At 73.1% G+C, this 13341-nt stretch overlaps 2 protein-coding genes across 2 annotated transcripts; one reads left to right on the top strand and one right to left on the bottom strand.

Moving 5' to 3' along the window:
- Positions 1-1074: 1074 nt before the first annotated feature.
- AURANDRAFT_20495 (hypothetical protein) lies at positions 1075-1803 on the top strand (the record flags this gene model as incomplete). Its single annotated transcript, XM_009035116.1, has 1 exon — positions 1075-1803. One exon carries the CDS (start codon positions 1075-1077, stop codon positions 1801-1803), a length of 729 nt encoding a protein of 242 aa, XP_009033364.1.
- A 5256-nt stretch (positions 1804-7059) lies between these two features.
- On the bottom strand, positions 7060-11875 carry AURANDRAFT_61275 (hypothetical protein; the record flags this gene model as incomplete). Its single annotated transcript, XM_009034839.1, has 3 exons — positions 7060-8236; positions 9084-11074; positions 11243-11875. The coding sequence occupies 3 exons, from the start codon at positions 11873-11875 to the stop codon at positions 7060-7062; spliced, it is 3801 nt and encodes a 1266-aa protein (XP_009033087.1).
- Positions 11876-13341: the final 1466 nt, after the last annotated feature.

Genomic DNA, 13341 nt, shown 5'->3' with positions numbered 1-13341 from the left:
ACCATCGGCTACTTCCACGACGACGCGCTGTTCCGCGGGTCGCGCGACGCGCTCCGCGCGGATTTGAACGCGACGCCGCCGGTTCACGGGCCGGCGCCGTCGGACATCGTCGTCCACGTGCGCCTCTGCGACGCGCCGCACCACCACTACGCCTACTACGACCTGTCGTACTACGCGCCCATCCTCGACGAGCTCCTCGCGCGCGAGCCGGGCGCGATCCGCGTCGTCAGCGCCTGCGACGCGGCGCGGCCGGGCGTCGTGAGGGACCTGCTCGGCGCCTACGCGGCGGCGACCAAGGTCGAGGCGCCGCCGGGCGACGCGGCCGCGGGCCTCGTCGCCGACTTCCGCTACCTCGCCGCGGCGGAGCGCCTCGTGGTCGCGCAGAGCACGCTGAGCTTCTGGGCCGCGTTCCTGTCGCGCGCGCGAGAGATCCACGCGCCGCTCCAGGCCGCCGTGCCGACGATGTACTGGGCGCCCGAGGTCGTCCTCCACGACGCGACGCGCGGCCGCTTCTTCGGCAAGGTCACGGCCGCGGGGCTCGCGTTCGCGCGCTCGGCGGGAGCCCCCGCGAAAGTCCCCGCGAGCGGCCGGCGGCGCGAGCCCCCGCGGAACGTGCGCGGCGCCGCGCGGAAGCGCCGCGAGGAACGGCGGGCGAAGGGGGCGGGGGCGTAGGATGGGGTGTCGGGATCGCTGTGCTACGGGAAGGCCTAGGAAGGCTCTAGGATGCGGCGAGCCCATCGTTCAAGTTGAACTTCAACATCATGACGCACGAAGATGAGGTCGTCATTCTGTTTGTGGCTCGAATTCGTGGGCCGCGCTCGACGTCGCCTTGTTAATAAGGATCCCGAACACCGCGCCCTGTTTCGCGCGCAACACCTTCCACGCATCGTCGCAACAACCATGTGGACGCTGAAAATTCTCGCGGTGTCGCTCGTCGCGGGCAAAAGCAGTGGCTTCCAGCGCGCGCCCACGGCGCTGATGGCGCCCGGCGCATCGGTGCACGTCCAGCGGAGCCCCGGTCGGAGCCAGCTCACGGTACTCGCGGCCGCGCCGGCGGAGATCGAGCGCGCGACCATGGACGAGCGCATCTTCGGGTTCAACAAGGTCGTCATCGACACGGTGTACGACGTCATCTGCCTGCTGTACCCGGTCACGGGATCGGAGCGGGATTTCGCGCGCTTCTACGTGCTGGAGACCGTCGCGCGCGTGCCCTATTTCGCGTACCTGTCGGTGATGCACCTGCGCGAGACCTTCGGCGATCGCGACCCGGGCGACTCGGAGCGCATGCGGACGCACTACGCCGAGGCGGACAACGAGCTGCACCACCTGCTGATCATGGAGTCGCTGGGCGGCAACTCGTCGGCCGTGGACCGGACCCTGGCGCAGACCATGGCCTTCTTCTACTACTGGTACGTGACCGTCGTCTACTCGTTCTCGGAGCCCGCGGCGTACCACCTGTCGGAGCTCATCGAGGACCACGCGTTCAACACGTACGACGGCTTCCTCAGGGACCACGGGCCCAAGCTCAAGGGCATGCCCGTGCCCGACATCGCGCGCAAGTACTACGAGCGCGACGACCCCTTCCTCTTCGACCAGTTCTGCACCGTCAAGGAGCCCGACGGCGGCGAGTTCACGTCGAGATCCCGGCCGCCGCTCGAGTCGCTCTACGACGTCTTCGTCAACATCCGCAACGACGAGAAGGAGCACTGGAAGACGCTCTGCAACCTCGTCCAGCTCGACGACACGCAGGGGTTCCCCGTCCAGAGCACCGAACCCGCGCCGCCGCAGCTCGCGGCGCCGTGAGGGCGCGGCGTCTTCGACGACCGGGCTCGCGAATTGAAGGTGAGACACTGTAGATAAGCGCGTGGTCCAGGGGCCTTGCCCAGTGGGTAGATAGAATTGAACGCGCGCGACCTTCACATGAGGCCTCGCTGCGGGCCTCAGAGCCGCCTACTCTTAGGTTCCTACACGAAGAAGCCCGACAGCGCCTGCGGCGGCGGGCCGAACTTCTCGTGGTGCGCGCGGATGCTCGCGTGGTGGCCGCGGACCGTCTCGTGGTGGTCGTCGTCGCCGCGGGCGTCGTCGAGGAGCAGGATGTCGCAGGCGTTCAGGTTCGTCTCGAGGATCTTCTCGCAGGACTTGAGGAAGGCCCCCGGCGCCCTGTTCTCGCTCACGAAGTCGCGGCTGTACGCGTGCATGTCGCGCATCATCTCCAGGAGCGCGACGACGAGCGCGTCCGTCTTCGCCTCGAGGTGGTCGTCGACGCGCGGCGCCTGGTCCAGGTCCGGCTCCGGGCCCAGTGTCCGATGCTCCTCGACGAAGTCGCGCGCCTTCGCGAGGTTCGCGGCCACGACCGCGAGGAACGCGTCGCCGAGGTGGTCGTCGACGCGCGGCGCCTGGCGCAGGTCCGGCTCGTCCGGGTAGGCGGCCGTGTGGTCCGCCACGAAGTCCGTCGCGTGGGCCAGGGAATGCTCGATGATGCGCAGCAGCGTCGCGACGCGGCGATCCGCGGCGGCGTCCAAACGGTCGTCGACCTTCGCGGGCGCGCGCAGGTCGGGCCGCGCGGCGTCGTGCCTCGCGTTCCTCGCGACGAAGTCGTCGTCGTGCCCGAGCCCCCGCAGCACGGTCTCGCGGGGCATGGCGTCGTCGATGCGGTGCGGCGCGTCGAGGTCGGGGCGGACGGCGGCGTGGCGCGCGTTCTCGCGGACGAAGTCGCGGGCCTTGAGGTGGTCGGCGACGAGCCCCCGCGCCGACGACGCCGCCGCGTGGAGGCGCTCCAGCAGCTGGCTCGCGCGGCCGCGGCGCGGCGGCGGCCGCGCGGCCGCGGACGTCTCCGGCGGCGCCGGCGCCGGGTCCCGGACGCGCGGCGACGCGGACGCGGGGCGCATGAACTGGCAGTGGGGGCGGTAGTCCGGCCCGCGCCGCGCGCCCGCGGACTTGGGCCGCGCCGGCGGGCTCGGCGCGTGGCGCTTCGCGGGCTCCGCGGACCGCGGGCGCGGGCTCGGCGGCGCGGGCCGCCGCGGTTCCGCTTCTCGACGAGGAGGCGCCGCTTCGACAGCGTCTTCCAGCCCTCGACGTCGAAGGCGAAGCGCGCGTTCCACGCGCGCTTCCGCGGGCTCGCGCTCCGCGGCCGCCGCTGCTTCCGCCCGGGCGCGACGAACGCCTCCGCGGGCTCGACGGGCTCCTCGCGCCGCTCGGGCGCCGCCGCGCTGGCGCCGCCGCCGCTCGGCTCGCGGGCCACGCGGTGCGCGCGGCTCGGCGCCGACCCGGGCCGCCGCCGGGCGGGCCGGTCGGGCGCCGCGGCGAGCTGCCGCCGCGGCGCCGGCTTCGGCCGCGGCACGACGACCGAGTCCGTCCACCCGGGCCGCCGCGCGTCCGAGGCCTTGCCGTCGATGGCGTCGAGCGTCTTCTTCGGCACGTCCACGTAGGCCTGCCGCATGAGCTCGAGCTTCTCGGGCTGCCTCGCCCGGGCCGGCCCGGCGGCCCGCGGCGACCGCGACCGCGGCTTCCGCCCCGGCGCGCGCCGCAGGCCCCGCGTGAACGTGCTCCAGGGGCCGGGGCCGTACTCACCCCGGTGGGCATTCGTCCGGGGGAGGCCCATGAGCACGCAGCCCGACGGTCGGCGCGAGCAGGAGCGACGCCTCGAGGAGCTCCGGCGACAGGAACGGGTTGAGCACGGCCGCCGAGAGCACGGCGCGTCGAGGGGGCAGCCCAGAGTCCAGACTTCGAACGTTTCTCACGGCAATGAAAGCGTGAAAGATCGGCTTTTTGAGGGCTGCCGATGATGTGAATCGGAGCTCCCGTCGACCGACTCCGCGCACACACGAAGAGCGTCGTCGCCTCTCCAGGATGTTCGCGAAGGAGGACCAGCCCATGGCGCTCTACGGCGACACGAGCCGCACGCTCAAGGAGACGCAGGAGCTCGGCGAGGAGACGCTCCTCGCCCTGGGCCAGCAGCGCGAGCAGTTCCAGCACACGCAGAAGCGGGCCCGCGAGGTGAGCGGCTTCACGAAGCAGACCCACGCGGAGATCGCGAAGATGGGCCGCGCGCGCGCGCTGAAGCGGTTTCTGCTCTGGTCGATCATCCTCGCGCAGTTCGCGGTCATCGGCGGCCTCTTCTACCGGCTCTGCACGAACCACTTCCGGCTCCTCGCGCGCGGCGACGCCGCCGCCGACGCGCCGCCGGAGGCGCCCGACGACCGGAGCTTCCCCTAACGTTAGGACACGCAGCACGGTCCGCGCGCGGCGGCCGCGCGCTTCCGGATCCGCGCGACGAAGAGGCCGCTCGTGTCGTCCTTCGCGGCCGTGAAGCGGACCGTGTGCGGCAGGCCGCCGGGCGAGCCCGCGCCGACGACGGGCACGGCCTCGAGGGCCGCGTCCGGCGCCGCCGCGAGGAACGCCGCGACGACGCCCTCGTTCTGGGCCCGCGCGAGGGAGCACGTGCTGTAGACGAGGACGCCGCCGGGCCGGAGCCGCGCGAAGCCGTTGGCGAGGAGCGCGCCCTGGAGCGACACGAGCCGCCGCGTGCGCTCCGGCGCGAAGAGGTCCGCGACCTGGCCCCGGCGGACCATCTTCGCCACGTGCGCGAAGGAGCCGTCCGTCGAGCAGTCCGCGTCGACGAGAACCCGGTCGTAGACGCCGTCGGCGACATCCTCCGCGTCCGCGAGGGCCCTGAGCCGCTTCGCCTCGCGCGCGCGCGCGGACCGGTTCATGCGCTTCCGGCCCTTGCGCTCGTCCTCGCCGTCCGCGGCGCGCGAGTCGAAGACGACGGCGCCGTCGCCGGCGAAGGTCGCGCCGTCGGCCCGGAGCAGGCGCACGCGCGGGCGGCCGGGCGCTCCGGCGAGGTAGGCGTCGACGAGCTTCCGCGCGACGGCGAGGCGCTTCGCGCTGACGTCGACGCCGTCGACCGCGCCGGCCGCGCCGACCACGTCCGCGAGGGCGCAGAGCTTGCCGCCCGGGCAGCAGCACAGGTCCAGCACACGGTCGCCGGCCCCGGCGCCGAGCGCGAGCACGGCGGCGCCGGACGCCGCGTCCATGCCGACGACGTCGCCGGCCTCGTACGTCGCCGCGCCCTTCAACTTGCAGTACGCCGGCAGCCGCAGAAAGGTGAGCGGCGCGAGCCAGGGCACGGCCCGGACGTCCGCGCGGACCTCCGCCGCGAGCCGCGCGGCGATGGCCAGTGCATCGTCGGAACGGTGGAGCGGCACGCGCGCGTAGCGCGCCGACGGCCGCAGGACCGCGAGCGTCGCGACGTCGACGTCCTCGGCGCGGTACCAGGAAAGGAGCGCCTCCGGCAACGCGGCGTCGAGATCCTCGCCGAGCGCCGGCGCCGCGTCGTCGTCCTGCGCCGCCACCAGCATGGCGTCCTCTTCCGGCGAGGCGCGACGTTGCACGTCTCCGCTGCCGTCGGCGGCACCGGCAAGCGCATTGTCTTGAGCCATCATGCCTTGCGGACCTCAATCAAGGCTGCAGCTTTGATCGGCTGTGAGGGCGCGCATTTACGCCGAGCCCGTGGCACATCGATCGTGTGCTTCATCTTCAGCCGCATTCAGCAATATTGAGCCGCATTACGATGGCCTCTTACGAGTAGCAGCCCTTGAAACCCGCCACCGATGCCCGCGCCAGCAAGAAAACTCGTCGCGCACTACGTCGACGAGCATGGCGCGCCCAAGGCCCTGGCGCTCTGCGCGCCGCGGGACAAGCCCGTGAGCAAACTCACGAAGATGCTCAGCAAGAAAGGCGGCTGCCTCGCCGACGCCAGCCTCGTCGACTGGACCGGCGCCGCCATCGACGGGTCGACGCTCGTGGGCGACGTCGCGACGGACGCCGTCGCCGTGCGCGGCGGCCCGGCCGTGAACCGGCCCTACCTCCGCCTCGACGCGCGGGACCACGACGCGACGCATCTCTGGCGCCTCGTCGAGCTCGGCGTCCACGCGCTCCGCGCGCCCGTCGTCGTCAGCGTCGAGCGACAGGAGTTTGTTTTCTCGTGAATTTCGCCTGAAGTTGTGAAGAAATCCGACCCCGTCGCACTTGGTAGGTCGTCGTGTCGCACGCGACGGCGAAGCACGGCTTCGACCTGGACGCCTGGACGGCGACGCTGCGGGGGCGCCTCCTGAGGCGGCCCGCGAGGGACGTGCAGCACGTCACGCGTACGCGCGCGAACGGCGCGTCGAAGAAGGGCAAGCCCGTCGTCGCGACGTACCGGGAGATCCTCGAGGACCGCGTGCCCGCGTCCACGGCGGGGCACAGCGGCGTGACCATGTGCGAGCTCGCGCTCCAGCGCGAGCCGGACCTGCTCGTCCGCGTGCTCCGGGCCCTGCCGCTCGACGAGTGCCGACCCGCGTGGGCGCCCGGCGGCGGCAACCTCTTCGAGAGCGACGCGTTCCCGCCGCTCCTGAAGCCGCCGCCTATGTGCCTCGTCATCGGCGGCGACCACGCGTCCTGCGACCTCCACGCGGACCACTACGGCTGGGTCGGCTGGAGCCTCCTGTGCCGGGGAGCGAAGAAGTGGCGCTTCTCGGAGCGCACGGCCGCGCGCGACGCGGAGTATCGCGGCACGCGCCAGGCCGTCTTCGACGACGTCCGGGGCCTCGAGGGCAGGGGCGTCGCGGGCAGCTTCCAGAGCGACGTCGACCTCTACGCGGGGCCGCGCGCGGCGTCGGACTACGACGTCGACACGCGCGCGGGCGACCTGCTCGTCTTCCCCGGCGACCTCTGGCACCAGACACTCCACTCGGGCGGCGACACGCTGTCGGTGTGCTCCCAGTTCTGCTCGCGGCCGGGCCTCGCGGCCGTACTCGGCCACGTCCGCGACTGGCACGAACAGGGGCCCGAGCCCGCGGACCGGCGCCTCCTGCCGGACGCGCAGCGCGTCATGCGGACCCTCGTCGACTGCCTCGGCGCGCAGCGGGCCCGAAGCGTCGCGGGCCTCGCCACGGAGCCCATCCCCTGGCGCCAGGCCTACGCCGCGGCGGGCGACAAACCGGCGGCGGACGGCCCCGCGCTCGCCGCCGCCGACTCGAGCGACGACGACCTCGACGGGTTCGGGGGGCTCGATGATTAGTCGTCAAAAAGCGCCAGCGCGCAGGCGAGGATCGCCTCGACGAGCGCGGTCGGGAGGCGCCCGAAGCGCAGGTTCCGCGGGTCCTCCGCGAGCGCGAGCACGGCCGCGGCGCGCGCGGTCGCGAGGTCGGAGAACCGCTCCGGCCGCGCGGGCGACCAGGCGACGGGCGCCGGCGGCCCGCAGAGGATGCCGAGGCCCGAGACGTGGTCCGCCGCGACGCGGCCGTAGAAGCCGCGCACCGCGAGGCCCCGCGGCGCCTCGAGCCGCACGGGCGACATGCGCGTGGACCCGTCGACGTAGGGCCGCCCGACCATGCGCCCGCTGTTGAGCTCGAGCACGAGCCCGTAGAGCTTCGTGCGCTGGGCGAAGCCGTGGACGGCGACGACGTGCTCGCCCCTCGCCAGCTCCGCGCGCTCCGAGATCCAGTCCTCGTCCGCGTCGCCGCCCCAGAGCGACACCTTGACGCGCTCCGAGAGCTCGCCGTCGTTCGGGTCCGTCGCCGGCCGGGAGGAGGCGCCCACGCCGTGCGCGTGGATCACCAAGCCGTCGTCGTCGTTCCGCGTCTCGAGCTCCAGGCCGAAGAGGCGCCCGGACCCGGGCTGGTAGCGGAGCGTCGCGGCGCGGAGCCGCGTGCACTCCACGCGGTCGAGGTGCGCCGGCTCGAACCGCGCCGCCGCGCGGCCGTCGTCGTCGCCGCAGCAGGAGCCGACGGTCCACGCGGGCGGCAGGAGCGCCGCGAGGCGGTTCGTCCAGGACGTGCCCATGAGCGCGCGCGTCCGATCGAGCGACGCGTCCGCCGCCGCCGCGTCGAGGCGCGCGGCCGACGGGCTCGACATCATCGTGCGCGACGGCGTCCGCGCCCGGGGCGCCTCGGCCGACTCGTAGGCGCGAAGCCGCGCGGCCATCCGCGCCGACGCGTCGTCGTAGGCCCGCTGCATCGCGCTCGGTCGCGCCGGCCGCCCGCCCCAGCGCGCGCCGTCGGGCGCCTCCGACAGCACGGCGTCAAAGGCCTCGGCGAGGCCGGCCATGACCGGCCGCGCGAGCGACGCGGTGGCCTTGCTGAGGGCGTTCGTGAGCCAGGACCAGCAGCGCAGCAGCAGCCAGGCTAGGAGCGCGGGCGAGGCCAGGAGCAGCTTGAGGAGGAACGCGCAGTTCGCGAGGAGAACTGCCGCGCTAGAGGCTTCGCAGCCTCGAGCACGCATGCCTTGCGGCAAAGGATGCATCCATTTTATTTTACTCTAAGGTGCACCAGCTTCTGGACCATCCAGCCCCACGACTAGTCGTCGTCGCGCGCCGTCGCAGCCCCGTTGAACGATGGCCGCGAGCCGGCTCCTCTACGGCGTCCCCGTGTCGCAGCCCGTGCGCGCCGTCTTGTGGCTCTGCGCGTCGGAGAAGCTGCCCATCGAGCTCCGGAAGACCATTCCGCCGGCGCAGACGCGCAGCGACGAGTACCTGGCCCTCAATCCTCGCGGCAAGATCCCGCTGCTCCAGGAGGGCGACTTCCTGCTCGCGGAGGGCGTGGCCATCGCGACCTACCTCGCGGACAGCCACGGCTGGGACGCGCTCTATCCGCGGGACCACCGGGCGCGCGCCAAGGTGCACGAGGCGCTGTCGTGGAGCAACACGGAGGTGCGCCCCAACGCGACGGGCCTCATCGCGTCGTCGCTGCGGGCCGACATCACCATCAGCGACCGGGGCAAGGAGAAGCTGGCGTCGCAGCTGTCCGCGAAGCTCGGCGCGTTCGAGCGCGTCCTCGACAATCACGGCGGCTTCGCGGCGGCCGACGCGCCGACGCTCGCGGACTACTTCCTCTACACGGAGCTCGGCCAGCTCCGCGTCGGCTTCGACGCGAACCCGGCGACCGGCGAGAAGACCTGGGACTTCGCGCCGTTCCCGAACACGGTCGCGTGGCTCGACGCCATGGCCGCGCTCCCCGACCACGACGCGGTCCACGCGCCGCTGCTCCAGTACGCCGCCTACCTCAAGAAGCAGGCGTCGAAATAAGGCCCGTTAAAAGTACCCGCCGTCGTCGCCCTCGCCGGCGTCGTCGCCCGTCGGCGAGCAGGGGCAGAGCCGCTCGAGGTCCGGGCTCGCCGCGGCGCAGGACAGGTAGGGCCGCGCGTCGTTGGACGCCGCGAGGCACGTGTGCTCGCCGTCCGGCGCGTCGGGGTGCTTGGGCGTGCCCGGGACGAGGGCCGGGAGCGCGCGCGCCGGGCTCGTCTCCGTGAAGGGCTCCGTGGGCAGCGGGAGCACGTGGAACCGCGCGGCCCCGCTGACGGACGCCGGCGCCTGGCCCGAGTTGGGCAGGCAGGCGACGTCGTTGAAGGCGCGCAGCACGTCGTCGTGGCAGGCGAGGCCCGCGGCGCCGCACGTCGCCGCGCAGCTCGCGCCGCGCGCGCCGACGAACGTCGCCGCGGCCGCGCAGGGGCAGAGCCGCGCCGTGACCGGGTGCGCCGGCGTGCAGGCGTCGGCCTGCTTCTTCGGGTGCTGCACGAAGCCGTGCTTCGCGAGGAACGGGGGCTGGAGCGCCGTCGCCTTGCGCCGCGGCTTCTTCTTCGGCGGCGGCGGCGGCGAGAACTGGTCGTCCTCGAGGTGGTCCCGCAGGTCGACGGGCGGCAGCCCGGCGGGTTTCCGGACGCGCTTCGACGACACGACCCGGCGCGACCCGGCGACGCGGCCCACGGCGACGCGCTGCTTCGCGAGGAGCGCGCGGCCGCGGCGCGCCGCGGAAGCCGGGAAGTCCTTTTGGCGCCGGGCGAGCGCGGACGCGTTCGCCGGCCGCCGTCCGCCGACGATGTCCGCGAGGGCCCGCCCGGCGGGGAGCGGGGGGGTCCGCCGGCGGCGCACGTCCGCCGCGGGCAGGAGGCAGCGGCCGGCGTCGTCGGCGTCGGCCTCGGCCACGAAGGCCGGCAGCTCCTTGCCGTCGCGGGCCGCGCAGCCGAAGGGGCACCCGAACGCCGCCGTGAGCCGCGCGCACGTCGCCAAGCTCCCGTCGGCGAGCCGCGGCCGCACGCAGAAGCCGCCGGCGATGGACCCGTTGCCCGCCGGCCGCCGCGCGCCGCAGGCGGCGTGGCAGCCGTCGCCGAGCTTCGCGCGCGTCGGGACCCAGGCGCCGCGGCCGGGCTCGGCGTCGACGACGCGCGCCTTCGCCGCCCACTCCGCGCCGTGGTCCGCGCGCGCCCGCGCCGCGCGGCGCCGCGCGGGCTCGTACTTGGCCTCGAAGGACCGCGCCCAGCCGCAGGCGAGGTCCCGCTCGCGCGCGCTGAAGCCGTCGTTCGCGACGAGCGCGCGCGCGGCCGCCGCCGCGAGCGGGCGGCGGCGTCCGCGCGCGGCCGGCGGCGGCCGCTGCTGCCCCGGCGGCGGCGCCTTCCGCGGCGGCTTCCTCTTCGCGGTCTCGGACGGCGCGTAGGGCTCCGGGAGCGGCGCGTCGACGGCGGGCGGCTCGGGCCGCGCGGAAACGACGACCTCGACGGGGTAGTGGTCGCTGAGCACGTCCGTGATCGGGTTCCGCACCGTCGCCGCGCACGGCGCGCCGCAGCCGCAGCCCCGCCAGGCGCCGCCGAGCCAGACGTAGTCGAGGCGCGTCGTCAGCGCGTGCGAGTTGTCGCTGGCGACGTCCGTGGGGATCGACGGCGCGCAGCCGTCGGCGGCGTCGTCGCCCGCGCCGTCGGTCGCGCACGCGTCGCGGAGCCCCGCGGCCCGAAAGACGCGCCCGACGTAGGGGTCGAGCGTCGCGCCGCCGGGCACGAGGAACTTGCGCGCGAGCCGCGCGCGCAGGCCCTCGTTCGCCAGCGCGCGGAGCTCCACGGGCAGGTCGCCGGCGTAGGGCCGCGCGACGGGCGGGCTGTTCAGGTCGCCCGCGACGACGGCGCGCGCGCGGTCCCCGGCGCCGCGGAGCGCGTCGCGCGCCATGACGGCGATGGCCCGCGCCTCGCGGCTCCGCGACGCGACGTCGAAGGGCGTGAGGTGCGTCACGAAGAAGTGCGCGTCGCCGCACGCCGCGTGCAGCACCTGTGTGGAAATCAACCGGTGAGCCGGGACGTCGGGGCCGAACTTCAGGAATCTCCAGCTCGGTCAAATCGAAATTGATTTGGCAATTTTTGGGACGAATCGTTTGCGCTCGTCGAGCTCTCGAAGCACAGCAGAAGTTGTTTGGTCGAAACTTTCGAACAAGCTCACATTGAAGTCGGGTTGAATATTTGATTTCCACGCCGCGTGCAGGACGCCGTGCGCGAAGCCGTCGAAGCGCGCCGCGACGCAGGCGCACGTGGCGTCGCTGCGCGCGAGGAAGCCCACGTTGTAGTTGCTCGCCGCCGGCAGGAAGCAGGCCCGGGCGAAGCCGTGGCGCCCGGCCCAGGCCGCGAACTCGCTCTCGTTGTGGAAGCCGTTGAGCTCGTTGAGCGTGACGTAGTCGTCGCCGCGCGCGTCGAGCCAGGACCCGACGAGCTCCGACGCGCCGCGCTCGACCATGCGGAAGACGTTATACTGCAAGAGGCGCACGGCGCCCGCCGCCGGCGCGCACGCGCGCGCGGGCGCCGGCCGGGGCTCCGTCGCGCACGCGCGGTAGACCTCCTTGTCGAGGCGCCGCGCGTAGCTCTTGCGCTCGGCGAAGGCCTCGAGGTCCTCGCGCGGCGCCACGGCCATGGGCGCGGCGCCGAAAGCCGCGCGCAGGCCGCCGAAGCGGTGCGACGCGTGCGCGAGGCCCGGCGTCAGCAGCACGAGCTCGTCGTGCACCTGCGTGTGGAACACCGTGAGCAAGAAGCCGGCGGCGACGCAGATCGCGGCCCACGTCGGCGTCGTGCCGAGGCGCATCGCTCCGCTGCGTTCACGCCGCCGGCGTCGCGCGCATCGCTCGTCACAACTTTGTAACCATTGTGGCAGGCTCGCGAGCCGGGGTAAAGTCGATCGAATGTCCTCCGTGCTTCATGATCGACATTGTGCAGCGTTTTGGCGGCGCGCTGCGATGGGATGGCCGTCTTTGAGGGCCCGCCGCTCCGCGAATATGCAGAATTGTGCAACGATCCCAGCAGCTGCGAGGGCCGCAAGGACGAGGGTGAGGCACGTGCGAAGACGCGACGCTCATACGACCGCGTGGCGACTGGATCGGGGAGGTAGAGTGGGTGGGAAGGGACGCGCTGCCCCCTCGCGACCTCTCTAAGATAGTTTTCGAGCCATCGCAGCAGCGGAGATCGTTCGTCATCGATCCCGTCGCATCCAAGGCGGCGGGTTCCTCGGGGGAGCCCGAAATCGTCGAGTCCACCGGGCCGAGCTCTGACGGCGTTTCGTCCCGACGGTGGCCGTGGGGTGTCTGGGGCTGCCCCTGCCGCCCGAGATGGTCTCGATCCGTTCCATACCACCATGGGGTCGGGTCCAGACCATCTCGGGCGGCGTGGCCCCACCCCAGGCGCCTCGGGCTGCCCCTCGGGAGCTCGAGCCGACCGACGTCGGGTTCGACGGCTTCCGCATGGTCGCTGCCGTCGGAACCCACTAAGGTTCCGCGTCATAGCAGGTCGACGCCCGAACGAAGGCATCCCCGACGCTGCGGAGGCACCTCCCCAGTGCCGATCCCGGCGCATAACGCTCAGACGCCATCGCGAGCGCCGCGAAGAAAAGCCCACGCAACGACGGCTTTTGCTGCACGATGCCGCTTCAACAGGGGACAAACTCAGAGTAAATACCCCGGCGGGTCGCAAAATCGTGTGTTGCACACTTCAACATACGCTCGCAGCGAGCGCCTCCCGCCGCTTCCAAGCCGGCCCGAAGCGACCGCAGCCCCCCGACGCACCGACGAGGCGGAGGACTCTATTGATTGCCGGCGTAGTGGAACAGCGGGTCGAGGACCGTCTGGAGGAATTTGTCCACGCCGAGGACGTAGGCGACCATGAAGGCGGTGATGCCGACGACGAGGCCGAGCGTGTTGACGACCTCCTGCGGGCCGGGCCAGATGACCTCGGCCCACTCCTTCTGGAGGCCCTCGACGATCGAGAGCCCGTCGCTGTACGTCTCCGCGTCTTTTTCCATCTGCGTCTCCTCGATGGCGACGTCGGCCATCTGCTGGAGCACGTTCCGCTCGGGCTTGACGTCGAAGACCTCCTGGGGCGCCGCCGAGCCCTGGAGGTTCAGCTGCTCCGCGCGCGCGCGGATGCGCTCGCGGACGTCCGAGTACTCGTCCGCGGCCTCGGGCGCCGCCGCGGCCGCGGCCGCGGCCGCCCCGTCGCCCTCGGCCGCCAGCGCCCCGGCCACGGCCTCCGCCGCGTCCTCCTCGGGCAATCCGTCGA

This window comes from Aureococcus anophagefferens, assembly GCF_000186865.1.
Source record: "Aureococcus anophagefferens unplaced genomic scaffold AURANscaffold_2, whole genome shotgun sequence".
NCBI lineage: Eukaryota > Pelagophyceae > Pelagomonadales > Pelagomonadaceae > Aureococcus > Aureococcus anophagefferens.
The sequence above is the reverse complement of the archived record's forward strand: the minus strand, read 5'-3'. Positions and strand labels throughout refer to the sequence as shown.